The sequence below is a fragment of the Brassica napus genome, chromosome C4 (genome assembly GCF_020379485.1).
Source record: "Brassica napus cultivar Da-Ae chromosome C4, Da-Ae, whole genome shotgun sequence".
In the NCBI taxonomy this organism is placed as follows: domain Eukaryota; kingdom Viridiplantae; phylum Streptophyta; class Magnoliopsida; order Brassicales; family Brassicaceae; genus Brassica; species Brassica napus.
Window position 1 is genome coordinate 10,283,202 of NC_063447.1, and position 25,652 is coordinate 10,308,853.

The following is a 25,652-nucleotide window of genomic DNA, read 5'->3' on the forward strand; positions in this document are numbered from 1 at the left end:
ATCATGATTTTAAATATCATGATAAATATATAGATATAAAAATAAATAATAATAATAATAATAATATTAATTAAACTAATGGTTTATCTTAAAATTATGGAAAAGATGACAAGTAAGCAAATATAATTAACTAAAATCATGGAAAAGATGACAAATAAGCTAAATCACTTCATAAATAATAGTATAGATGTAATAATCATTTGATTTTTATTTTTATTTTCTTTTCTTGGTTTAATCATATACTCATTCATCTATGATCCATAACAAGTATCCGTGGTTCTGTGTGGAGTGGAAATTTATTGTTGGAGTAAATACTGCACCCGATCGATTTGGCTCAAGTAAACCTCAGATTATGCAGACTTCATGTGTATACCACATTTTTCGTCCCGTGAAGTCTATACTTTACCATATTAAAAGTATACACTGCTAAACATTTTCCGACTTATGATTGCACATATAAAATGTTTTAAGTATAAATGATAGATTCTATACTTTACCATAGTAAATTACAACATCGATGACCGGCCATGTTTTAGATAATCTGAGGATTATGTAGCATTCAAGAATCAACATGATCTTATGAGACTCAGAAACATCCATTGAAGTAGAAGAATTTAGTCGAAAATGTGGGAAAAGGCTTACCGCGACGGAGGAAGGTGTCCACATATACGTGGAGGAGCGAAGCGAGAGGAGTTAGTATTGTGTCATAATTAAAGATAAGGGGAGAGTGGCAAAAAAGTAGAGGGAGAGACTAACATGAGCAATGAAGTTTTAGATTTTACGTGATTATAAATCCAAAATAATATTTGCATCCACGCACCGATCACCATTGATCCAATATTCCTATCTAATCTCTACCACTCCAGTTGATTCTTTTTTTTTTTGAACTTTTACCACTCTAGTTGATTTGTTATTTAATTTCTTAATTATCATAATTCACTCTATATAAACGTTGAACTTTATCGGACTTTATAAAAGGATTACGTTACCAATCAAAATGACCTAACTAATACTCATATATACAATTAATATTTTTCTAATTTACGACTTCTAAATATATATCACCTTTTTCACCAAACGTGAATGTCATTACACGTCGCTTTTGTTTTACTACACAATCATTCAGTAATCATGTTGGTTACTATTATACTTTTGTCACAGTAACATATTAGATTGTAAGGTAGTAAATATATAAACTAAATTTTGTTGTTTACGTAGAATTATAGTCAGAATTTTCTGACATAACGAATTCCTCCACGTTGCTAAACCAACTACTATCAGCATGCTTCTTCAAATTGCTGCTGCAAAAAAGTGGGAGGTCCATCAAATGGATGTTCACAATACTTTCTTACACGGCGACTTAAAGGAAGAAGTTTAAATAAAATTTCTTCCAGGGTTCGAACATTCTGATCCTACTAAAGTTTGTAAGCTTCGTAAATCGATTTATGGGCTCAAACAATCACCTCGCTGCTGGTTTGCTAAGCTACGCACGGCTTTACTACAATATGGTTTCAAGCAAAGCAAGGCCGACTATACTCATTTTTCCATTATCAAAGGCGCTACGAGTCTACACATCTTGGTATATGTGGATGATTTCATCATCGCCGGTAATGATCTCTCTGTTATGCAGCGTTTCAAGAACTATCTGAGTAAATGCTTTCACATGAAGGACATGGGCAAGCTTAAATACTTTCTAGGTATCGAGGTTGCTCGCAACAACGAAGGAATATTCATTTTTCAGCGCAAGTACGCCTTAAATATCATTACTGAAGCTGGTTTGCTGGGCGCTAAGCCGGCCTCTGTTCCCATTGCCCTCAATCATAAACTTGCTGTACAAGTCTGTCCTAACTTCGCTAAACCAGAGGCCTATAGACGTTTGGTAGGTCGGCTCATCTACCTATCATTTACCCGGCCTGACCTCAGCTATGCAGTGCACATCCTTTCAAAGTTCATGCAACATCCTCTTCAAATTCATTGGGAAGCCGCACTTCAAACGGTTCGTTATCTTAAAGGTTCTCCGTCTCAGGGCATTCTTCTTCGCTCAGATTCTGATCTACACGTCACTGTCTACTGTGACTCTGACTGGAACGCTTGTCCTCTTACTCGTCGCTCTTTGAGTGCATACATTGTCCTCCTTGGCTCATCTCCGATATCTTGGAAGACAAAGAAACAAGACACAGTTTCCATGTCTTCGGCTGAAGCCGAGTACCGGTCCATGTCTTATGCTTTAAAAGAACTTAAGTGGCTTAAGAAGTTGCTTCTCGCGTTTGATATCAAGCACGACACACCAATGCGATTGTTTTGTGATAGCAAGGCCGCGATATACATAGCGGCGAACCCTGTCTTTCACGAGCATACTAAGCATGTTGAGTCTGACTGTCATGCCGTTCGCGATGCGGTTCAGGCCAACTTGATCTCTACAGAACACATTTCGACTAAGGAGCAACCAGCGGACATACTTACCAAGCCCTTGCCTTCTACTACATTTCGCTATCTACTGTCCAAGTTGGAGATTCAAGATCTTTCACCTCCAACTTGGGGGGGGGGGGGTATAGAGATAAACATGTAGATTAGAGATAAATATGACTTCGTCATTATCTACATACATAATTCACATAGGATTAGGATCTATCTCTTGTATATATATGAGTCTTTGGACATCAATAACAACAACACATTACATTCTATTTTATCTTTCCAGGGGCGAATCCAGGATACATTTTTAATGGGTGCATAAAAATGATAAAATATATTATATTATATGTGTATATGTATGTAAAAAACTGTGATCGGGTGCATCGAACTTCCGACCTTGGTAATTAGTGGGTGCATTCCTTACCGGCTGGGCTAATTTAGTTATAACATCGATGTTTAATATGAAAGTTTTTTTTTTTTTTTTTTTTTTTTTAATTTGTTAAAAAAAAAAAAAAAAATGAAAGTTTTAAAATAATTATGGGTGCACTTGCACACACAAGCAACAACTTAGCTTCTCCCCTGCGTCTTTCGTCTTTCCTGGTGTGATATAATATGGCAGCTAGTGCTTTCTTTTTGATTAGTTAACCCATTTATAACTTCTGCACTGTATAGTAAACGCATCCAGATTTTAATTTTAAAAGTAATTTAGTAATTGGTCTATTTTCTGGGGTTTGTTACTTTTTTTTGCCAACATTTTTACCAAAGCCAAAAGTCAACAACCATTGACTTCAACGTGGACTTTTCTGGTCATACAACGAGGACGATATTCAATATCTGTTAAGGATAAATTCTTTTGACGTTATATAAGCGCTGAAGTCTGAAGATGGAAGTCAATAACTACAAACAAATATAGGTGGGTTGAAATCAACTTTGAGTTGGCTAAACGGTAAAAGGGTTGAAGTTGTAACTACTGTCATTTGGGTTTAATTAATTTACGCTAGGAAAACTTATTTAGAATGTTTGTATTCCCAACAAAAATGTAAAAACATATTTTTAATATATGTGAGTTGAAAAAAACACACAAGAAGATAAAGAAGTTTCTTAAAAAAACAGTTAGGCAAAAGTTAGCATACGATATCAATTATAATCCTTCCCATGACAAAGTGGCAGTTAATATTTTCATAAAACAAACTCTTATACCATTCATTTTCTAGAGAAAAAAACTTATATGAGTGTAAAAAATTCGAACAAATAAATTAAAATTGATCGTAGACAAGTAGAATTTTTGGAATTCAAGGCAATTGTAAAATGCATTTTAGAATGGTTACGTGTCCTGGTGGCATTGGATCACGACGAAACGTACTCCAAGAAATGCGGCTGTTTGCCGATCTCTTTACTTAAGAATCACTTGTTTTTTACAAGTGCAGCATCTCATTATGTTCTTCCACACTATGATTTTATTATGAGAATTCGGCCAATCACGAACTTTGCACGAATTGCCAAAAGAAACCTGTACTCGAGTCTGGTTAAAAAAACTCTTTTCTTTTGTTGACTTTTTTAGTTTATTAAGCAACTTAGGATTGACTGACCAGATTAGCACACCGTTAACCCACAGTTAAGACAGTGTTAACTAGACGTTAAATGTTGCCATTAAGTAATACGACGCCGTTTCATCCATTTGTTTTGTTTAAGACAAAATCTCAAGACGACGTCGTTTTGTTTAATTAAAATGGTTGTTCGAGGGAATCGAACTCCTGCACTTGTGGTCCTTAGGGGGTTTTTGCCACCGAGCTAGTGGACTTTTCAAATGTTTACCATACATATTTTTATTTATTGATCAAAAGATGTGGATGATTGAAAAAAAAAAAAACGTAACCGTAATTTCTCAGAAACCCAAATCGATTAGGGGATTTTTCTCTCTGGAAACCCTAAGGAGCTGATCTTCTCGTGGTGTGAGGAGATGGCAAAGAAGAAGTTCACAAACAATGGAAAGGAGGTAAGGAGATCGTTGAGGAATGTGAGTGAAGAAGCGGTTCAACAGTCGAAGAAGGGTGGAAAAGGTGGTGATGAGAGTGTGTCTGAACCCAAGAGATCGGCGATTCGTGGAAAAGGCGGTGCTTCTGTGAGTTTGACATCGCCGGAGAAATCGAGGAAGAGTAAAAGAGATCGGCGATTTGTGGAAGGGATATCGATGTTGGCATCTACAGAGGCGTCGAAGACAAGGCGGGGAACTTCATATGGTGGGTCGCCTGTGTCATCTCCGGAGAAGACCACGAGGCGTGGGACACCATATGGTGGGTCGCCTGGTTCAACTCTGTCTCCTAGACAATCGAAGAAGCAGAAGGTAAATGGTGAGTCAACTATGGCTCCTCCTGGAAACTCGAAGAAGAGTCAAGTAGATGGTGATGACAGAGAAGAATGTCCCCAGAGTGAGACAAATGAGATGAATCCTCTAAGTGAAGAAGATGAATTTGGGGATATAGGTGATGATGGTTGGCTAGAAGTAGAAGATGGTAGGCCTGAATTACATGCTGGCATTGAGGTAGAAAACTGTAGAGATTTGGGTCTTCATTTTGGTGAGAAGCAAGAAATGATGACTGTGAGATTGATGAAGACGAAGGGGATGATGATGCATGGGATGATGATAAAATCTCTGATCCTGTGTCATCAGATGATGAGAATGAAGAGGAGATGATACCTGCGCAAGCTTACAGAGCAGACACTGATCCAGAGGAGCTCTTTCAGCTTGGCAAGACATTTTCAGATGCTGAGGACTTTAAACATACTTGTCTCAGGTATACCCTCAAAACCATATACAACATCAAGTACTACAGATCCAGTAGCTTGAAGATGGGTGCAAAATGTGCTGCTGAGATGAGAGATGATGAGGATCCATGTCCCTGGATGGTCTACTATTCTTACGATAAGAGGAAACAGAAGCTGATGGTAAAGACATACGTCAATGACCATAAGTGTGAGAAGACAGGGCATTCGAGGATACTTAAGAGGTCAGCAATTGCAAGTCTATTTGCTGAGAGGTTAAGGCTGAATCCTAAGCTCACAGCAAAGGAGATACAAGCTGAGATCTTGAGGGAGTATCAGATGGAAGCCAAAGAAAACATGCATTAAGGCCAAGACGAAGTTGATGAGAGAAAGGAGGAAGATACATGAGGAGCATTTTGATAAAATCTGGGATTACCAAACAGAGATCTTCAGGAGCAATCCTCGATCAACCATGGACATTGAGACCATACCAGGAGCCACAGTTGGAAGCAAGCAGAGGTTCTTCAGGCTCTACATGTGTTTCCAAACACAAAAGAAAGCATGGAAGAAGACTTGTAGGCCAGTTATTGGCTTAGATGGAGCTTTTTTGAAATGGGACATCAAGGGACAGTTGTTGGTTGCGGTTGGAAGAGATGGAGACAATAGGATTGTCCCTATTGCTTGGGCTGTAGTGGAGATAGAGAATGATACAAACTGAGATTGGTTTGTGAAGCGTTTGGCCTTGGATTTGGGATTGGAAGATGGGAAAAGCTTTGTTATAATGTCTGACAAACAAAAGGTAAACACTTTGCTTTCATGATTTTCTATGAATGTTTGATCTTGTTTCTGATTTTTTTTGTTCCTGAATTTTTTTTTTCTGATATTTTTGTTTCTGATCTTGTAGGGATTAGGGAAGGCAGTTCATAACCTCCTTCCAGAAGCTGAGCATAGGCAGTGTTGTCACCATATATATGAGAACTGGAGGAAAGGTGGAAAAGATCTAAGGTTACAAAGGTTCTTCTGGTTCATTGCAAGGAGCTACACTCCTGGTATGTTCAACTACAACATGGACGAGCTAAAGAACTATGATCCAGGCGCACATGCATCTCTGATAAAGACAAAGCCAGAGACTTGGTCTAGAGCTTTTTTCAAGATAGGCTCCTACTGCAATGATAATCTGAACAATTTGTCTGAGTCCTTCAACAAGACCATCAGGGAGGCTAGGAAGAAGCCTCTGCTAGACATGTTAGAGGAGATAAGGCGCCAATGTATGACTAGGAACTACAATAGGTCTAAGATGGCTACCGACAGGAAGACTAGGTTCACCAAGAAGACACATAAAGAGTTAGACAGGGTTGAGAAGAAGTCCAACGGGTGTAGTCTGCGTTGGGCAATTGGGCCAGAGACTAAGGTGGAGTATAAAGACCAGTCATATGTTGTGAGTTTGGAGAAGGACACTTGTGCATGTCGAAGCTGGCAAATCAATGGTATTCCATGCATCCATGATGCTAAGGTCATCCTTGGTGCGGGCAGAAAACTCTCTGAATTTGTTGCTCCTTGCTACACAACCTCTAAGTGGCGTGAAACGTATAGTTATGGGATCAGACCTGTAAATGGGATGATAGAGTGGCCTCAGACCAATACATTAGGTGTGATTCCACCACCTAATCGAAATGGCAATCCTGGTAGGCCTAAAAATCATGATAGAAAGAAGGGAGCTAATGAGACACTGTCTACTACCAAGCTGAGCCGTGTGAACAGAGTTATGACATGCTCTAACTGCAAAGAAGAAGGCCACTACAAGAATACATGTCGGAATGCTTATGTTCAGAGTCCAGCTAAGAAACCAAGAGGCAGACCAAGAAAAAATCAGGTTATAGTCTTAGTTTTTTAGTTATTGGTAATGTGTCTGAGTTTTTTGAGGTTATTGACAATTCATTTATATGATACAGGGACTACATTTTGAAGAGTCACAAGCTCAATTCTCACAAGCTCACTCCTCACAAGCTCAAGCATCACCATGGGAAGTTCCACAATCTTCACAAGCTCACTCCTCACAAGCTCAAGCATCACCATGGGAAGTTCCACAATCTTCACAAGCTCAAGCATCACAGACAGGAGCGTGGGGAAGATGGTTTTCTTAGATCAATTTAAATGCTTTTGGAACAAGAACTACTCTTTTGTTTTGTTGTGTGATGATGATGGTGTCTCTGTCGGAATGCTTTTGTTTATCTATGTTTACTTTATGCTTTTGGAACAAGATGGTGTCTTTTGGTGTGTTCATGATGGTGTGTTCAATGGTGTCTTTTGGTGTGTTCATGATGGTGTCTTTTTGGTGTGTTCATGATGCTGTTTTAACTACTATCGATTTATATAAACCATGAGTCGAAATCTTTAGAATAACATAAGCATAGTCTTACAACATTAGACTTACATAAACCATGAGTTCAAATCACTGAAACCATTAGAATTACATAAACAGAGTCTCCTAGTAGCTATTCAAAGACAACCCATTTGCTTTATCAAACATTATCAACACAAGACATGTCACAATGCTTAAGAAAACCATCAGAAAACCCACTTTCATGATCACATTCAGCTTCGTAAGTTCATTGCTTGCCTTCCCGACATCTTCTTTCAACTCTTCCTCCGCAGTTTTGAAGCTTTCGATCTCCATTTTAATTTTCATGAGATCCGATGCAAAGCACTCAACTTTTGGCAATGCATCATGAACCTCTTCGTAGACAGCTTCATCTACCCATTTATACAAGTGATCCTGGACACAAATAGAATCATGATTGACTATTACATCTCACTACCTAGCCATTGAAGCTTTATGTTCAAACCATTTCTTAAACACAATCAATTGCACCCATAATCAAATTAAACACTTACATTTCGAAACGTTGGGCATCTAAAGAAAGTTCTTCCTGGATTTTGCTTCGATTTTGATGTGTATATCCCAGTGTTTCGACCACAGTCGCATTTCTCCGGACTACCACGAATACCCATTGTATTCACAGACGAATCCTCACAACCCGAACTCATCATGCGAAACTCGAAGAAGGAAAGGTGAGAATCGAGCTTCTTAAGGAATAAATTGAAGAGAAATTAGGGTTCTTCGTCGATTTGAGATTTTTGGAAATTAGGGTTTACTTTGTTTATAGCCATCCGAAGAGAAAACGCTGTCGTTTCTTTTTGATTCATTTAACTCGGATTTGAAGACATTAAAAAGAACTATGTTCGTCAATCCATTGAAAAGTCCACTAGCTCAGTGGCAAAACCCCGACAATCAATCACGAGTGCACGAGTTCGAATCGATGGAAGCACAAATTTTTAATAACAAAGCTACGTAAAACAACGTCGTTTCATTCATTTGTCTTTAATCAGACAAAGAGATGAAACGACGTCGTATACTTTGACGACCAAAATTAACGTCGATATAATGTCGTCTAAATTATCTGTTAACTCTGCTAACGGTGTGTTAATCTGGTCAACCAATCCTGAGTTTCTTAATAAACTAAAAAAGTCAACAAAAGTAAAGTGTTTTATTGGCCAGCCAATATGTCCAGGTTTCTTTTGGCAATTCGTGCAAAGTTCGTGATTTTTTTGGCCGAATTCTCATTTTATTATACATATCTACATCAATAAATGTGATTGTAAGATTTTTTTTTGTTTAATTGCTTAACTAGCAAATACCATACCAGTCATGTAACTGATCTGTCTATCCATATATATAAAGTCGACTTTTCTCTCTTCTTGTGACATGTGAAATGGGAGTTTGTTGACATGTATCTTTTTTTTTTTATTTTAGATCATTCTTCTTTTAGATTATTACGATTTGGCTCACTATTTTCTAATTATGCAATATCCAATCCTTCTCACACTAACCATCATCATTTGAAGTTTGATAATATATTTTATTATTCAAAAAAATTCAAAACCACTAAATAAATAAGTAAAAAAATATAAATGTATTTTAAATATTTAATTTATTCACAACTAAAAATAACATAAACTTTTGCTATTTTATTATTTTTTACTATTTTCTATTATTTCATTTACAACTACATATTTATCTTAATATTAACCAAACTAAAGCAGAACACATAATCTAAACATAAAACTTCTATAATCACAGAGAAAAAAATGCCAAGGTAACATTAACTCAATAAAGGTATAGAGCTCAAAGGCGATCAAGAACGGAAACTAACTTACCCCACTCAGAGGATAATCTTGAGATAAAGCAATATCTCGAACACAAAGGAGCGTGATCAATTACTAATGCAAAGATGCCAAAGAACCAAGAAATCGGGTTAGAGGAAGAATAATCAACAGAAGGCCAAAATCACGAGGAAACATGAAGAGACATACATAACGAACGATAAGTACAACCACCAGCTAAGAGGTAAGAAGCACCTCACAAACTAAACAAGCACAAACAAGACGCCTATACCGGTGAAAAATCACAAAGCTCTGGATAGAAGAGACCAAAGCTCCAAGAGACTAATACCGCACACTTATACTAAGGGAAGCAATGGAAGAAGAAAACAACCTGAGTGAGGAAGAACGGAAGCCAGCCCCTGAGAAATCAGAGCCCAGACTTGAGACCAGAAACAATCTTCCAAATCTATAGAGCATACTCAGAGGAGAACACTATCCAAACCTGGAGTGCCAAACATGGCGAAAGGGAGAGTCACAGAGACGCAAGCAGCGATGAAAGCTGCAACGAGATGAGGAAACATAGGTGGAAGGGTAGACAAAACGAAATCATCAAATCGTGGAGCCGTCCTCGAGCTATAGAAGTCAGATCACCAAAAACTATATCTTGAAAACCAAGACAAAGGAGGGACTATCGATGGTAAGCCAAGGACGAGAAAAACAACTTCAAAGATGACTAAACTCTGACCCAATCCAAGGAGATGCAATTCCTAACATGAGCCGAAATCTAAGGAAGAAGAGGAGAAAAAGGTGAGGAAGAAAAAGAGCACATATGTGAGTCTTTTCGGTGATGGTGAGAATCACAACACACCGGAAAGGTAAACGAAATGCATAAATGGTGACGGCTCAATGTAAAAATATAGGGTGAGAGCACAAAACATCGTTAGAAAGTAATGTTCAAATAATTGAAAAAAATATTAATTTTTGCCCTGAAACTATTAGCCTTAGAATCAACAAATGCCTAAATGTAAAATTATTGAAATTCAATATGCATTACATCACAAACTCACTCCACCACTAATAAGTACTATTATACCCACAACAATACACTATTAAAAAAACAAACACATAATATATTAGCATATTACTTATTACTATATAACATAATAAAAATATCAAATAATGCTCTTAGCAAATAAAGACGATCACATAATTAGTTAGCTATATCATCCGAAAAATAATAATTAACAATAATAAAACAATATTCCGCGTACATGCCTCTAGTACAGTAATATATTACACATCTGATTTATTGATGCTTTGGTAGAGTACTTAGAGCATCTCCAATTAAAATTTTTATCCATTGGAGTCCTAAACATACGTATACATGTATATATTATGTATGCATATATAATTGTGGGGTCTATTATAACTTTATGGAAAACTCAATCAAAAGTTAAAAAAAGAATAACTTTCAGTTGGTTTTTCCACAAAGCCATGAACCCAATAATTATATAAGTATATATAATACATAAATATATATATATATATACATACATATATGTGTGTTTAGGATTCCAATGGGCAGAATCCTGATTGGGGGTGCTCTTTTGGTCTAGTGAGATATTTATTGTAACACGGCATGGCCGAAAGAAGATAATACAAACTACAAGGCCACTTTTTATACTCGAAGGTCAAAAACTTAATGGTGAACTCGATAATTAATTAATGATTATCTAAAAAAAATACAAGACTTGGCCGTATATATCTCGATCGATGACTCTATATTAATATAAAGATACTTATATCCTTCATCACCCTCGAATATGTATTGTTATAATTTGTTCATTATATAAAGAGGGTACAAATCTGATCTTCCTCTTTCTTTAACATGAAGAAGTGGTCGAAGATGTTTACATTCTGAAAAGTCAGCGTCTCTTACTCTCGTTTCATCAGCCATTCTACTTTTTATTCTCCTACTTTTTCCAAGAAAATTACAATTTTTTCCTAGGAGAATAATCCAACATCACTGATTAGCAACCATTCTTTTCCCATTCTTTTTTAATTTGCTATTTTCGTTGTGTATATATATCATATATACATATAAGCACACACAAGCGGATTATACATACATGTTATGTGCAGCGTCTCTGAATCTTTAGACATGGACAACTTCCAAGGAGACCTAACAGACGTTGTACGAGGTATCGGGTCAGGACACGTTTCATCATCTACTGGGCCATCGGAAGGTCCATCTCCGAGCAGTTTGTCTCCGCCACCGATTTCAGATGTCCCCTCCGTCGCTAGTTGTCAGATAAATCCCTTCGGCGACCCGTTCGTAAGCATGACAGATCCTCTCTTCAACCTCACGGCTAACAAAAGCAACAACAGCTTCGAAGTCTTTCCAGAGGTTTCTGAGGATGATCATATCAAGAGTAAATGCAGTGTCTTCCCAAGAATCCAGATCTCACAGAGCAACATCATCCAGGATGCCTCCAAGTGTAGTTCCCAAGCTATGGCCGTCTCCTCCGCCGTCGCAGCAGCTTCGCCGTGGGGAATGATCAACGTTGTCGGCACTAACAGTCCAAGAAACTGTTCAATGGTCGATAATAATAACAACACGTCATCTTCTTCGCAGATTCAGATCTCTTCCCCTCGGAATCTTGGCATAAAGAAGAGGTGAATTTATTACAATCCGATCTCCATGATTTAATTATCATTTGTGTTTCTTGATTAAACGAGATCATTAAATGCTAGGTTCATGATAAAATATAATGACACCATGTGATTAATTTTTTTTCTCTTTCAAGATTTTTATCAATTAAGTACCATTTTCACATTTTCATATTTGAAAACTTGATTGTGCTAATCACCAAAGTTTCATGTTTTTTATTTTTCTTGAAAAATAATCTTATCTATATACTGCAGATGACCCAGCAAATATAGTGAATAATAATAAAACGCTATTTATTTATTACAACGTTATTTATCTATTGCATTTTTTTTAAAAGTTTCGTGATTGCTATTTCATATTATTTCTTTCGACCTTTCTAAGAGTTCCATGAAACCATGAGAGGCCAACTGAACTAGCTAGGGCTTCGTTTTGTTTATGTATATGTCTCTTTTATTTCATCTTTAAAAAATTTCATTAGATGGCTTTTGTTGTTATAACTTCTTATTTTCCTTTATCTTTCAAACGATCGTCACTTTTCTTTTATAAGTTTGTTAACATATATTTATATTTACTTTCAAACATAAAAGGGTATGAGCAGGAGTCTATATTTATGGAGTGTACCATGAACATTAGCTACGCTTCCATCACATCTCAAATGGGACTCATTATGCCGCACGCTATAACATTGATCACAAAATTAGCTTTTAAATTACAGCTAACATGTATGCAAGTATACTCACATGGGTCAAATAATTAAGTCTAGACTGTATATGATATATATTGATGACAAATGCAGGAAGGGGCAGGGAAAGAAAGTGGTGTGCATACCGGCTCCAGCCGCCATAAACAGCCGGTCCAGTGGGGAAGTAGTTCCGTCTGATCTGTGGGCTTGGCGTAAGTACGGTCAAAAACCAATCAAAGGTTCTCCTTATCCCAGGTACATATATATATATATATATATATATATATATATATATATATATATAATATTTACATATTCATGTACCTCTCTCTCTCTATATATATAGCAATTATAAACCTATGTCCCTGATTTTGTCCAAGAAAAAACCTACGTCCCTGGATACACATTGTCATCTCACCATTTTTTCAACAAAAACGTAGATATGTTATACTGAAAGTGAATTTTCTTGAGAGAATAAATTCACGTTAATCTGCACCTTTGCTTTCCTTTGACAAGCAATACTGCAGGTGCAATCATTAGCGTATAAAGTATAAAGTACATCCATCTTTTTTCGGCGCACATAAGCCTTTAAATTCCTTATTGTGAAATTTGATGTTAACATATCTTATAATCATAATATTCCATAGAAAAAGCTAGGATATCGTTTAAATGTTGTGCTATTCTGCGATTAATTGTGCCACGTGATCATCTAATGGGTTGTTACTTCTTGTGTGTTGCGCATGCATGTTTAATTGGAAAAGTGATTTTTCTCAAAGAAAGGCTACGTGCTATAAACTTTGTTAAGCAAAAAAAAAAATCCTTATATATATTGATTACATTATGGCTAATCAAGTCTTTGATAGATAATTGAATGCTTAAACATTTTTTCCTCAGGGGTTACTACAGATGTAGCAGCTCGAAAGGTTGTCCAGCTAGGAAACAAGTGGAACGTAGCCGCACCGATCCAAACATGTTAGTCATTACTTATACATCTGAACATAACCATCCATGGCCCACTCAACGCAACGCTCTCGCCGGCTCCACTCGTTCTTCTATCTCCTCCTCTTCAAACCCTTCTTCCAAATCCTTGACTTCAATCGCAACGGCAATTACCTCGTCCTCATCCAGAGTCTCTCAAAACAAAGACGAACCCAATAAGTCCCACTTGGCCTCCTCCTCCACCCCTCCTTCTCCTTATGTGGCTGCGGCGGTCAAGGAGGAGGACGTTGAGGAGGGTGAGAACAAAATGGAGTTCGATAATGACGTTGACGATACCTATAGACCGGAGTTTCAACATCAGCCGGAGGGTTTCTTCGCCGATCTTGACGAGCTAGAGGAAGATTCTCTAACTATGTTACTCTCTCAAGGATTCTCAGGAGGTGGAGGCAACCTAGAGAACAAAACGACGATTCCCGACGTTTTTAGCGATTTCTTTGACGACGACTGCTCAAGGTCGTTATAAAAATTCGTATAATGTATACATATATAGAAATGAATTTGTCATGAATTTCGTGTAATTCGGTTGAGCTAAATGCATATATTAGCCCTGGTGTACATCACAGGCGTAGTCGATGAGGGTAATCTCTTCGTTTACCATACTATTTTTTAATGGTGGGGTCCATCTTCTATAGTCAAAAACAAAATTTCATTGGTTTTGTGAGTTCCATGTGCCTTTCTTCTTTTATAAATTCTTTTGAAAAAGTTAAAATTATCAAAACTAAATATATTATTTTTCAACATGACACATACCAAAATCCATACTGATTATAAAGCTTGTGAAAATTCATATATTATTATCATTCAAAACATCAATGCATGGTAGTATACATAGTTGCTCAAAAAAAAGTAATCAGTACATAATTTCTGATAGAATCGTAATAAGAAAAACTCAAAACTTTCGATACAGTCATTCGAGCAATCGAGCTAGTTACAATATATTCAAAGAGGTGATCACTTATGATCTTCTTATGAAGACTATAGATGTATTTTGGGGTCATGTACCCATTTACTCTTTTTTTTATCACTTGTAATCCATTTACTCTAAATCAAATAAATGATATATATGATTGTATGAAACGGCGATAAATATATATACGGATTGAAGCATTGAACATTCTGATTCAGATTTCTTTCATATTGGATGTATGGGAATAGAGTTATGTCGTCATGATGATTAGAGTTGTCCAATCTCATATAATATGTATATATACTAGTTTAAGAAAACTGGTCATGATGGTGAGAATAATACTGACCATGCATGTGGGATGATCTTGGAAGGCAGGAAGAAAACCCTAGTTTCATGGCTTTTCCTACGGGCCGATATAAATGAGAATCCCGTAATAATAGTTATAGTAGTTTAATATAATAGTGTGTTTTTTAACAAATTGATATAATAATGTGTTTATGACAAATTGATATAATAATGTGTTTTTTTATTCATTCTGCCTTGTGAGTCTGTGACTGGTTCGGAGGGAAAACAACTGCATCGTTTAAGTACCGTCTTATTACACATAAAGGCCATCTAATAATTATTGCGGTCTGATCAAGGGAAAAACTAGCTTCTTTTTTTACTTCTGTAAAACATACTTTATTTAATTCGAATAATTATTTGAATGTTAAATCACCGTTAGAGTGAAAGGATTATGAGAGTGTGTGTGAGATCTCAACTTGTGATCAAAATTATTCTGGAAATAGTGACCTTAAGATTTGTCAAATCCATCGGACTCTGATTGATAGAAAGAAAAGTTGCATCACAAGTACTCGATTTGATGAGAGAAAAGAACAGTCGAATATTACACGTTTAATTATCATAATATTTACTTTTGTATGGTTTTTATTCTCTCACGATGGGACATTGAGAATGAGAGGCCAGTATGGATTTGGATGAAGATTTAGTGGGAAAATTGGCTTATGGATGGTACTATTTGGCGTTACCTTCTTTTAGATTAGTGAAAATGTTTAACTTTTGTTGTGAAACTTAAGATTTAAAACAGTAAGTTTTTGTATTTTATTAACGAATAAGTGTTTCTTTTATATAGGGGATTACAAGATAAATAAAAAAAAAAATTACAAATCATAAACATAAAAGAAAAAAGAAATCCTAATCATACAAGGAAAAAGAAATTGAGTATCCTTTTCTCCTAATCTCTCTCTCTCTCCTCATGTGCAGCCGCCGCCTCTCTCTCTAGGGTTTGGGCCTCTAATGGATCTGGCCGGTAATGGACATCCATCAGTTGATTTATAACACTCCCCTTAGATGCCATAACCATACATGAATTGTAATACGCTTAACGTTGCCTCATTAAAACCTTATCAGGAAAACCCAATGGGACAAAACCATAATGAAGGAAAAAGAGTACAACACGTACTACTCCCCCTGATGTAAACCTCAGTGGAGGTCTTTCAGCCTACGCATTCCAATCTGATGCGTGAGCTTCCTGAACGTGCAGGTAGGAAGTGCTTTGGTGAATAGGCCAGCTAAATTGTCACTTGATCGTACTTTGACGACCTGGACCTCACCGGCTTTCTGAAGCTCGTGTGTAAAGAAGAACTTAGGTAATATGTGATTTGTCATATCACCTTTTATGTAACCGTCCTTGAGCTGAGCAATGCACGCAGCATTGTCCTCATACATCACGGTTGGCTCTTTGCTCTCGGCCATCCCGCAATCAGCTCGGACGTGTTGGGTCATCGACCTCAACCAAACACACTCGCGGCTGGCCTCATGTATGGCCAAGATTTTCGAGTGATTAGACGATGTGGCCGCGATGGTTTGTTTCATGGAACGCCATGATATGGCTGTACCTCCATGTGTGAAGACATATTCTGTCTGTGATCGTGCTTGATGTGGATCTGATAAGTAACCAGCATCAGCAAAACCAACTAAACCATCTTTGTTATGGTTAGTATAATATAGACCCAAGTCTTTTGTTCCTTGCAGATAACGAAGAACATGTTTGATCCCATTCCAGTGCCTCTGGGTCGGACATGAACTAAACCTAGATAGTAGGTTCACGGCAAAGCTTATATCAGGCCGTGTGTGAGTTGTCAAGTACATTAAAGCTCCTATGGCACTGAGATATGGCATTTCGGGACCAAGGACATCCTCATCGTCCATCTTGGGACGGAATGGGTCAGTGTCCAGGCCGAGTGATCTCACAACCATGGGACTGGTCAGAGGATGGCAATCGGCCATGTTAAACCTCTTGAGTACCTTTTCAGTGTATGCCATATGATGCACAAGGATCCCATCATTTATGTACTCAAGTTGTAATCCCAAACAGAATTTTGTTTTCCCGAGATCTTTCATCCCAAATTTTTTCTTAAGTTATTCAACTGTTTGAGAAATCTCTCCAGAGGTTCCAAAGATGTTCAGATCATCAACATATACTGCTATGATCACGAACCCTTGATTTTCGAATTTCTTAATGAAAATACATGGACTGATAGGGTCATTTCTATATCCCTTTTTTACTAGATATTCACTCAGTCGATTGTACCACATCCGACCGGATTGTTTCAGTCCATAAAGAGATTTATTTAGCTTAATACAATGTTGTTCTCGAGAACTCTCTTTGTTTTTCAATTCGATACCTTCTGGAACTTTCATGTAAATGTCATTATCCAGTGGACCATAAAGATATGTGGTTACAACATCCATTAACCGTAAATCTAGACCTTCTCTCACGGCCAGACTCATTAGGAATCTGAAGGTCGTAACATCCACCACAGGGGAGTACGTCTCCTCATAGTCTATTCCTGGTCTTTGTGAGAATCCTTGTGCAATAAGTCGTGCTTTGTATCTCACAACTTCGCCTTTTTCATTTCTCTTTCTCACAAAAACCCATTTGTATCCCACTGGTTTAATATCATGAGGTGTCCGGATTATTTGGCCAAATACACCTTTTTTTCTCAATGATTCTAACTCCACGTTTATGGTTTCTTTCCACTTAAGCCAATCTGGTCGTTGCATGCATTCATATATAGATGTGGGTTCATGATCCTCATTATCCATAAGTTCAAGTGCTACTTCATAAGCAAATATATCATCCATGTCGACATGTTTCATGTTCCACCGTTTTCCAAACAAGACATAGTTTATTGAGATCTCATTATTATCTGCACCATCAGTACCATGAAGCAAGGCGTCCCAAGCAACATTATTTGGCACATCAGGGCCGGCCACATCAGTGGCATCAGGTCCGGCCATGTCTGAAGCCGTAGGGTCGGACGCAGCCACATCACGGGCTGGATCGGCCGCGGCCATGTCTGGTGTCTTATGAACCTTGGTTTCATTTTCTGCACCTTTCTTTGTTTTCTGAGGGTTCTTATCTTTGGAACCTATTGGTCTACCACGTTTCACACGTTGTCTAGACTCTGTAGCAACTTGATTGTGTCCCTCTTGAACATCAATTCTTATTGGTGCATTAGCAGCTGCTATGTATGACTTAGTCACACTTTTCGGGTCAGCAAAGGAATCTGGCAACTGATTAGCTAGATTTTGTAAATGAATGATCTTTTGAACTTCTAGATCACATTCTTGAGTTCGAGGATCTTGCCAAGATATGGATGTTTGATTCCATGAAATTTCTTTTACCATTTTACTGATATCTCCCCTTAATGTTGGAAGTTCGGATTCATTGAAATGACAATCCGCATATCTATCCTTAAACAAATCACCCGTAGTTGGCTCAAGATACTTTAAAATCGTGGGGGAATCAAATCCAACATATATCTCTATCCTTCTTTGAGGTCCCATCTTTGTTCTCTGTAGTGGAGAAATTGGAACATAAATAGCACAGCCAAATGTCCTAATATGGGAAATGTCTGGCACGTGACACGTAAGTAATTGTGATGGGGAATACTTATGTTCACTAGATGGCCTGATGCGTATGAGCTCGGCCGCGTGAAGGACGGGGTGTCCCCACGCTGAGACCGGAAGTCTCGACCTCATGAGTAATGGTCGAGCTATGAGCTGTATGCGTTTTATAAATGATTCGGCCAAGCTGTTCTGTGTATGTACATGTGCAATGGAGTGTTCCACACTTACCCCCATGTACATACAGTAATCATTAAACGCTTGGGAAGTGAACTCACCAGCATTATCAAGACGTATAGTCTTCAAAGGAAAATCTGGAAAATAATCTCGTAATCGAATTATCTAAGTAAGTAACCTGGCAAATGCCATGTTTCTGGCCGAGAGGAGACAGACATGCAACCATCTAGTGGACGCATCTATGAGGACCATGAAATATCGAAATGTCCCACTAGGTGGGTGAATTGGTCCACAGATGTCTCCTTGAATTCTTTCCAGAAAGTTTATCATTTCCTTAGTGACTTTAACTGGTGATGGCCTAGAAATGAGTATCCCTTGGAAACAAGCAGCACACAACAGGTGCCTAGGGATAATTCGTTTCTCTTTAAGGGTATGGCCGTTAGTGTTCAGGATCAGTTTACGCATCATGGTCGAACCGGGATGGCCAAGCCGGTCGTGCCATAGAGTGAAGTTGTCGATTGCCTCTTTATTAAAAATGGCATTGGCCTCGATCATACTGACTTTAGCATGGTAAAGACCAGTAGATAGTGCGGATGGATTCTAAAACTTTCTTATTGCCATGGACGATTTCAATGATTTGAAGGGATTCTTTGTTTCCTTCGCCCGTGGTTTCAATATGAAATCCATTCATTCGAATGTCTTTAAAGCTTAATATATTTCTCTTAGATTTGGGTGAATACAAGGCATCTGATATCTTAGGATGTGTACCCATAGGCAACATAATGTTGGCCTGGCAGTGCCCCTCTATGAGACTAGTTATTCCCGCAATGGTGGAGATGTTGGCATTTTTAAGAGTTAGGTTTATGAAGTTTCTCTTGTCTTTTAAAATCGTGTGGCTCGACCCACTGTCCACAACGAGTACATCCTTGTTCTCGTTCATTTCTAAAACAAGATTCAAAAGAATGCTACTTAGAGACTTTATTTATAAAAACCATTCATTTGTTATTAAGTTTCAAAACATGTTTAAAGAAATGACAACATGGAAATGAAAAACACCAAATCAAAGAACACCAAATTTAGATTACAAATGTCGAAATCAATATTCAATTTTTAAGACAATCTGAAGTTTCATAATCCATAAGATCTTCCTTTTCATGATCGAAGTCATTTTCATCATCTTGATAGGTCATATGGGCTTCAGGATTCTTCCCTATCAAACTCTCTTGATAGAGGTCAATTAGATGCTTGGGAGTCCTACAAGTCTTAGCCCAATGATTTGCTTGAGTTGATCGAGTGTTGAGGCTTGAATGAAGATCCACGGCCACGACCATGGCCTCGTCCAAATGAGCCACGGTCCTGTCCATGGTCTCGACCATTTCCTCTCCCGCGGCCAAAAGATCTTCTACCGCGGCCACGTCCATTGAACTTGTCCCGACCACGACCATGCTGGTCGTTTCCTTGGACGTGGTTGGACTCTTTATTGTCCTCTGTGGCGTGTGCCTCAGGTAGTGGAGCCGATCCAAGAGGTCTCATCTGACTGTTTCTCATTAGTAATTCATTGTTCTGCTCAGCGAGCAAGAGACAAGAAATAAGATCAGTGGAAAAGGTTTTCTCAAGCATATCCTGATCCGTAATACTTTCACCACACAGTTTCATTTTAGAAACAATCTTAAACAGTGCCGAGTTATACTAGTCAACAGACTTATAGTCTTGGATCCTGAGATTCGTCCAATCAAACCGAGCTTTTGGTAAGATCACCGTTCTCTGGTGATCATATCTCGATTTCAATTCAGTCCAAAAATCTAGTGGATTCTCAATGGTTAGATATTGATCCTTGAGACTCTCAGCTAGATGATGACGAATGATCAAGATGGCTCTGTAACGATCCTTCTCATTAGCATTATTGTTCTCGGTGAACCCTTGGATTTCAGGATGATCTTAGCATCGAGCGCCCACTGAAGGTAATTGTCTCCAGATAGATTTAGGGCATCAAAATCCAGGTTATTGATTTTCGACATCTGAAATCATGGATTAATATTTTAGATCATTTAGTAATAGTTTTAAATTTAGGGTTTTAAGTTTAAACAATCAATCAATGCCTCACGGCCAATGAGCAAGCCGCACGACCAAGTTAGGCCACACGGCTATGGATACATTCGGTTCACTCTTATGCATTTAGTTTGTTATGTAATTACAATCCTAACATGGTTTCTACCAGTTTATACGAGATGCAAACAAGAACAAGAAACCTCTCGGCCAAGAAACAGAACAAGCCACACGGCTATTTGGTTTGATTCAATACCATTCCTAGAATAAGTTCTAAGTGCAATTGCAATCAATAAATATGATCAGATTCGGATATGAATGCAATAAGGCCACACGGCCACGAGTATGATCAGGTTTATTAACCTAGAATGCAGCAAGGCCACACGGCCACAATTCAAATTTGGTTTCAAAATAATCTAGACTAGGTTATTAGGGTTTCCGTTTAAACAAGTCAAGCAATCTCAATTCATTCAGGTTCAAGTTTAAACAATCTTAATCAATAGTTCTAGGTGATCAATTAATCAATCAAGATTCAATTTTAAACAATCAAAATCGATTTTCAGAATTAGGGTTTTAGGGTTTCGATTTGATTAACAAGCAATTTCAAATTCAGGATGATCAATTCAATTTCAATCAATCAATAAGTTTTAATCAATCAATATTTTTCGAATTAGGGTTTAGGGATTTTCGAAAATTTGATCTTTGATCAAATGGATTTGATTTGAGATTCAAAACCTTTAAGGTTCTGATTTTAATCGATCAATGGATCAATCTCGATTCTAGGGTTTAGGGATCGAACTTATTCGAGCTTCGATTTACTCTTTAGGGATTGATCTATTATCCGATGGCTTTCATTTTTAGAGATTATATTTTAGGGTTTCAATCTTCACAAACAACCAGATTCGATTCATGTTCTTAGAATTCGAATTACCTTAGGTTAGTAGATTGTAGAACCGGACCACCAAGAGAGAACCTCGAGCTGGACAGCGAGCTGGAACGGACGCGAGCTGGCTGCTTCCTATCGGGTCGCAAACGGTGCTGGGTTGCGCGCGGCTGATCGGGGAACGCGAGCTGTTGCAGTCGGGATCGCGAGCGGCTCTGATGTGAACGGGAAGCTGAGGTCATCTAGGATCAGGAATACCTTGGGGCTAGAGCTGATCAGGTGGACACGAGCTAACGGAGACGCGAACGGATTAGAGTTCGTCGGGTTTGAATCGCCGGGTAGATTAGGGTTATGGTTTTGCGATTAGGTTTTAGGCTCAGGTGTTTAAAGTTTCGTGCTGATAACGTGTTGTGAAACTTAGGATTTAGAGCTGTAAGTTTATGTATTTTATTAATGAATAATTGTTCCCTTTATATAACGGATTACAAGATAGATAAAAGGAAAGATTACAAATCATAAATATAAAAGAAAAAGTAAATCATAATCATACAAGGAAAAAGAAATTGGGTTTCCTTTTCTCCTAATCTCTCTCTCTCCTCATGTGCGGCCGCCGCTTCTCTCTCTAAGGTTTGGGCATCTAATGGATTAGACTGGTTATGGACATCTATCAATTGATTTATAACAATTTCTTTATTTTGGGTATATTTATGGGAATTTTTTGAATTTATATTTGAAAGGTAAGAATATGATTAAAATATAGTGGGTTAAGTCCCATCCGAAAAGCGTTCGAGACTAGATTCGTCATTACCTTAAATCCAAAAAGGAAGAATAAGCCGGTGATATTGATAGTTTGCTAATAATTACAAAACTAATCTCTTTAATATATATAATTAACTATGTCAATATTGATTATATTTTTATTCATGTCATAATGATTTTTTTATGAGACAGTAACGATAAATTCCTCCATCGAACATATGCACATAAAAATTGACTTTTTCCATAAGTTTGTGTTTTTTGGTATCTTATGGCTGTTTTCTTAAAAGGTTCTCGCCAACACATGTAAAGAAAGTACCAATTTACAGTAATTAAAACCATGATAAATTTTAAAAAATACTAAACTGGAAAACCCCAAAAACCAAGGCATTAATCACTCAACGGCCCCTTTGGATCGCGGATTGGAGAGTTGGTTTAATCCGATTGTTCCGGGCTTTAAATTTGCAAGACCCACAACACAAAGCAATAAAGCCCCAACATTTGTTAATGTAAAAGTTCCAACATGCGACATACATTAACTAGAATGTCACACGATAGCTAATACATTGACAACTAGACGCTAGCTAATACATAAGACTAATACAAACAAAGTATTAGTTCATAGTTAAGGGGAGATTAACCAGGACCATTAGCCACTAACGAACAATACAAAACATAAACTAACGACACAAATAAGCAAGGACAGACACAATTTGGGCACTGAGACATTAAAACTAGTTAGCCAGATCTGTAGACAGTAACTTGTTGATCTCTCGAAAAATCATAGGGTTTCTCCAAATGGATTCTTCACTTGCTAGATCCCGAACCATTTCACACGGAACCAAACATACTTCATCCGTTGATAACTTCTCCTGGATTGCTTGTGATCCAAGTAAAAAACGAGTTTCTATTTCCACATCAGACGTATGCGTCTACAAATTAACAAACATCTTGTTAGAAAACATGATTATAGTTCAAATTAACCCATAATGTTGTTTTGGAGGCTGTTTTTACCTTCTTTGCGGTCTGCATCATTTGGAGAATCCCAACTTGGCTTTGCAAGAACTTGACATACTTAGCGGCGGCCTGGAACATCTCGGCAGTGTTGAGTTTCTGACCACCTGGGATGAGTTTCGTGAGCTCGTGAGTCTTTTCCGCAATTCTTCTTCTTCTCTCTCGAGCTGCGATGCTCTGAGATGAAAGCGTTGGTTTCTTGGTGCCGTGACTGCGGTATTCATCTCCTCGGCCTACCTTGAACTCTAAGGGGAAATCCGGAGCTTGAAGTTCCGGGAAGATGGACGCTTCTGGAGCTAAGTCAAGTTCGTCGTAATAGTTAAAGAAATTAGGGTTAGGGCTTGAGAAATGGTTGTGATTGTGGCACTGGTAGCTTGAGTTAACTAGTTTCTGGAGTTTTGGAGCGGGGAGGAAGGAATTTAGGTCGTGTGTTTCGTCGAAGATTTCAGTTTTAGGGTAAGGCAGACAGGTTTCTTGGGGAGGAAGAAACTGGTCGCATAAATAGTCCAAGTCAGTAAGCTCTAATAGGGTCTGTGAAGGAGCTTCTTCTTAAAACAATGGCTGTTGAAACTGTAGTTGCGGTTGAGATTGGAAGAAGAAACTGTCGGTTTCGAGGATAGTTGTGTCCGCATCGGGAATAAAGCAATCCTGGAGCTGGATAGGTTGATCCCAGTCAAAGAAATGGCTTAAACAATCCATTGACGACATTGAAAAGATGAAACCTGTAGAAAAGAAGAAGGTGAAGCAATCAGGAAGGAGTTAGAATAGTTTTTAAAAGATGATTATTAAGCTAAATTAAGCTTTAATAACTAGTAACGAGCTAATAGATTATATCTATAAAAATAAACTAGACATAGACAGAAAAGACAAGAGAGGATATCTGAGAGAATCGAAGACCTGGAGATTTGGTTATAGAGGATAATGTCGTGTCTTTTGTTCTAATTCAAGTAGACTTCAATGTTGTAAGTTGTTTACTTAACTGTCTCGTAGGCATTTATATGAGAAAGAAAAGGGTTTAGGGTTTTAGAGCGGAAATAAAGGAGAGGTTACTCTTGGTTTTAGTTTTTTTTAACGACCTTCCTAATTATAAGGGAATCATTCATTTCTTTTAATAAATATTATTTTAAATTTAAAACCATTGCCAAAATTCAACAAAAAACACTAATTGACGCATTAATTTGTTTTGGTTTGAAATTTGTCAGACCCGTAAATAAGTGCCAATACAAATGTATGAAAACTAGACATTTGAAATATAATAATTTTCAGTGGCTGATCTAGAAAGTTTTATAATGGGGGGCAAAATTTTCAAACTTACAAATGAGGCATACTTAACCCTAGGTTTGAGGTTTATGGGAGGCAAATTTATTCAATTTCTTCAAAATTCATTATAATTTAGTAAAGAAAATTTGTTTTTAAAAAAAAATTATTGGGGGCAGATGCCCCACCCTTGTAGGCTCTACATCCGCCACTGATAATTTTCATAGAAATACAGAAACAACATATCTTACTATTATTTTGGCAGCGTTATTTTTAGTATGCAAGTATGGTTCGGAACCAAATAGTACTACTATAAGAGTAACCGACTCTTTTAACTTATTTTTGGCCGGCATTTATAGTAACGTGTGTCAATTTATATTTACTCTGCTTACGGTTACTCCTCACTCAATAACTGCATCCTCTCGTTTAATTTTTAATCCTTAATTTTCCTAAATAACTAAATATTCCATGGTAAACAAAAAATTTTCCATAATTATTTGTTTGTTTGTTTTCCTTTGTGGACTTGGTAAAAGACGGCGACTTTGGCGGGTAAAGCAGGTTTCGTGGTTCCACATTCCTCCGTCCTTACTTTGCCGCCAAGTTTACTATCCTCCAGGGCTTGAATGAGATAACTGGGCCGTTAAATTAGATACCAAGCTAATTAATTAATTCTTTGTAAAGCCCATTATCAGAAAATATCAAACAAACAAAAACCCTTTTATAAGAAACATGATTAACCCTACTATCCCCATTCTCCTTCCTATAATCCTTGGCAGAGTTATGTTTTTATTTTCATGGTTTATTTTTGTTGTGGTTGACAGTACTTTGAGTTGTACGTTGTTGAAATGTTTCATGTTCAGTATTTTTTTCGTTGGGCTTCAATTTGAATTTGTGACTGGTGGATTATGATTGGGTCTAGTTTTTTTTTTTTTTTTTTTTTTTGATTGGGTCTAGTTTTGTGTAAAATGAAAATGGAATTATTGCTTTTTATACGTTTTTAAAAAAA

General features: G+C 37.4%; 4 protein-coding genes across 4 annotated transcripts; 2 read left to right on the top strand and 2 right to left on the bottom strand.

Moving 5' to 3' along the window:
• The first annotated feature begins 5,650 nt into the window (after positions 1-5,650).
• LOC106392760 lies at positions 5,651-7,322 on the top strand. Its single transcript, XM_013833549.1, has 4 exons — positions 5,651-5,866; positions 5,912-5,977; positions 6,083-7,051; positions 7,131-7,322. Exons 1-4 carry the CDS (start codon positions 5,651-5,653, stop codon positions 7,320-7,322), a joined length of 1,443 nt encoding a protein of 480 aa, XP_013689003.1.
• Positions 7,323-7,666: 344 nt separating this feature from the next.
• On the bottom strand, positions 7,667-9,066 carry LOC106396089 (uncharacterized protein At1g43920, Chloroplastic-like). The gene is made up of 2 exons (XM_013836386.2): positions 8,074-9,066; positions 7,667-7,954 (listed from the first exon to the last, which is right to left on the bottom strand). The coding sequence occupies exons 1-2, from the start codon at positions 8,227-8,229 to the stop codon at positions 7,667-7,669; spliced, it is 444 nt and encodes a 147-aa protein (XP_013691840.1). The 5' UTR covers positions 8,230-9,066.
• Positions 9,067-11,503: 2,437 nt separating this feature from the next.
• LOC106395231 (probable WRKY transcription factor 35) lies at positions 11,504-14,157 on the top strand. Its single transcript, NM_001315903.1, has 3 exons — positions 11,504-12,018; positions 12,810-12,950; positions 13,590-14,157. The coding sequence occupies exons 1-3, from the start codon at positions 11,504-11,506 to the stop codon at positions 14,155-14,157; spliced, it is 1,224 nt and encodes a 407-aa protein (NP_001302832.1).
• An 8,719-nt stretch (positions 14,158-22,876) lies between these two features.
• On the bottom strand, positions 22,877-25,652 carry LOC106395948 (transcription factor bHLH53). Its single transcript, XM_048753540.1, is given in 2 exon segments — positions 22,877-23,377; positions 23,379-25,652. Coding segments are annotated over 2 exon segments (987 nt in total). The 5' UTR covers positions 24,098-25,652; the 3' UTR covers positions 22,877-23,109.

What these genes read in the sequence shown, in the direction of transcription:
- LOC106392760 (XM_013833549.1), top strand. Translation starts at nt 5,651, where the DNA reads ATGGACATTGAGACCATACCAGGAGCCACAGTTGGAAGCAAGCAGAGG. An exon ending in TTGTCCCTATTGCTTGGGCT is followed by an intron (nt 5,867 to 5,911) that starts GTAGTGGAGATA and finishes TGGTTTGTGAAG; the next exon opens with CGTTTGGCCTTGGATTTGGG. An exon ending in GCAGACCAAGAAAAAATCAG is followed by an intron (nt 7,052 to 7,130) that starts GTTATAGTCTTA and finishes TATATGATACAG; the next exon opens with GGACTACATTTTGAAGAGTC.
- LOC106396089 (XM_013836386.2), bottom strand. Translation starts at nt 8,229, where the DNA reads ATGATGAGTTCGGGTTGTGAGGATTCGTCTGTGAATACAATGGGTATT. An exon ending in GATGCCCAACGTTTCGAAAT is followed by an intron (nt 7,955 to 8,073) that starts GTAAGTGTTTAA and finishes ATTTGTGTCCAG; the next exon opens with GATCACTTGTATAAATGGGT.
- LOC106395231 (NM_001315903.1), top strand. Translation starts at nt 11,504, where the DNA reads ATGGACAACTTCCAAGGAGACCTAACAGACGTTGTACGAGGTATCGGG. An exon ending in AATCTTGGCATAAAGAAGAG is followed by an intron (nt 12,019 to 12,809) that starts GTGAATTTATTA and finishes TGACAAATGCAG; the next exon opens with GAAGGGGCAGGGAAAGAAAG. An exon ending in AAAGGTTCTCCTTATCCCAG is followed by an intron (nt 12,951 to 13,589) that starts GTACATATATAT and finishes TTTTTTCCTCAG; the next exon opens with GGGTTACTACAGATGTAGCA.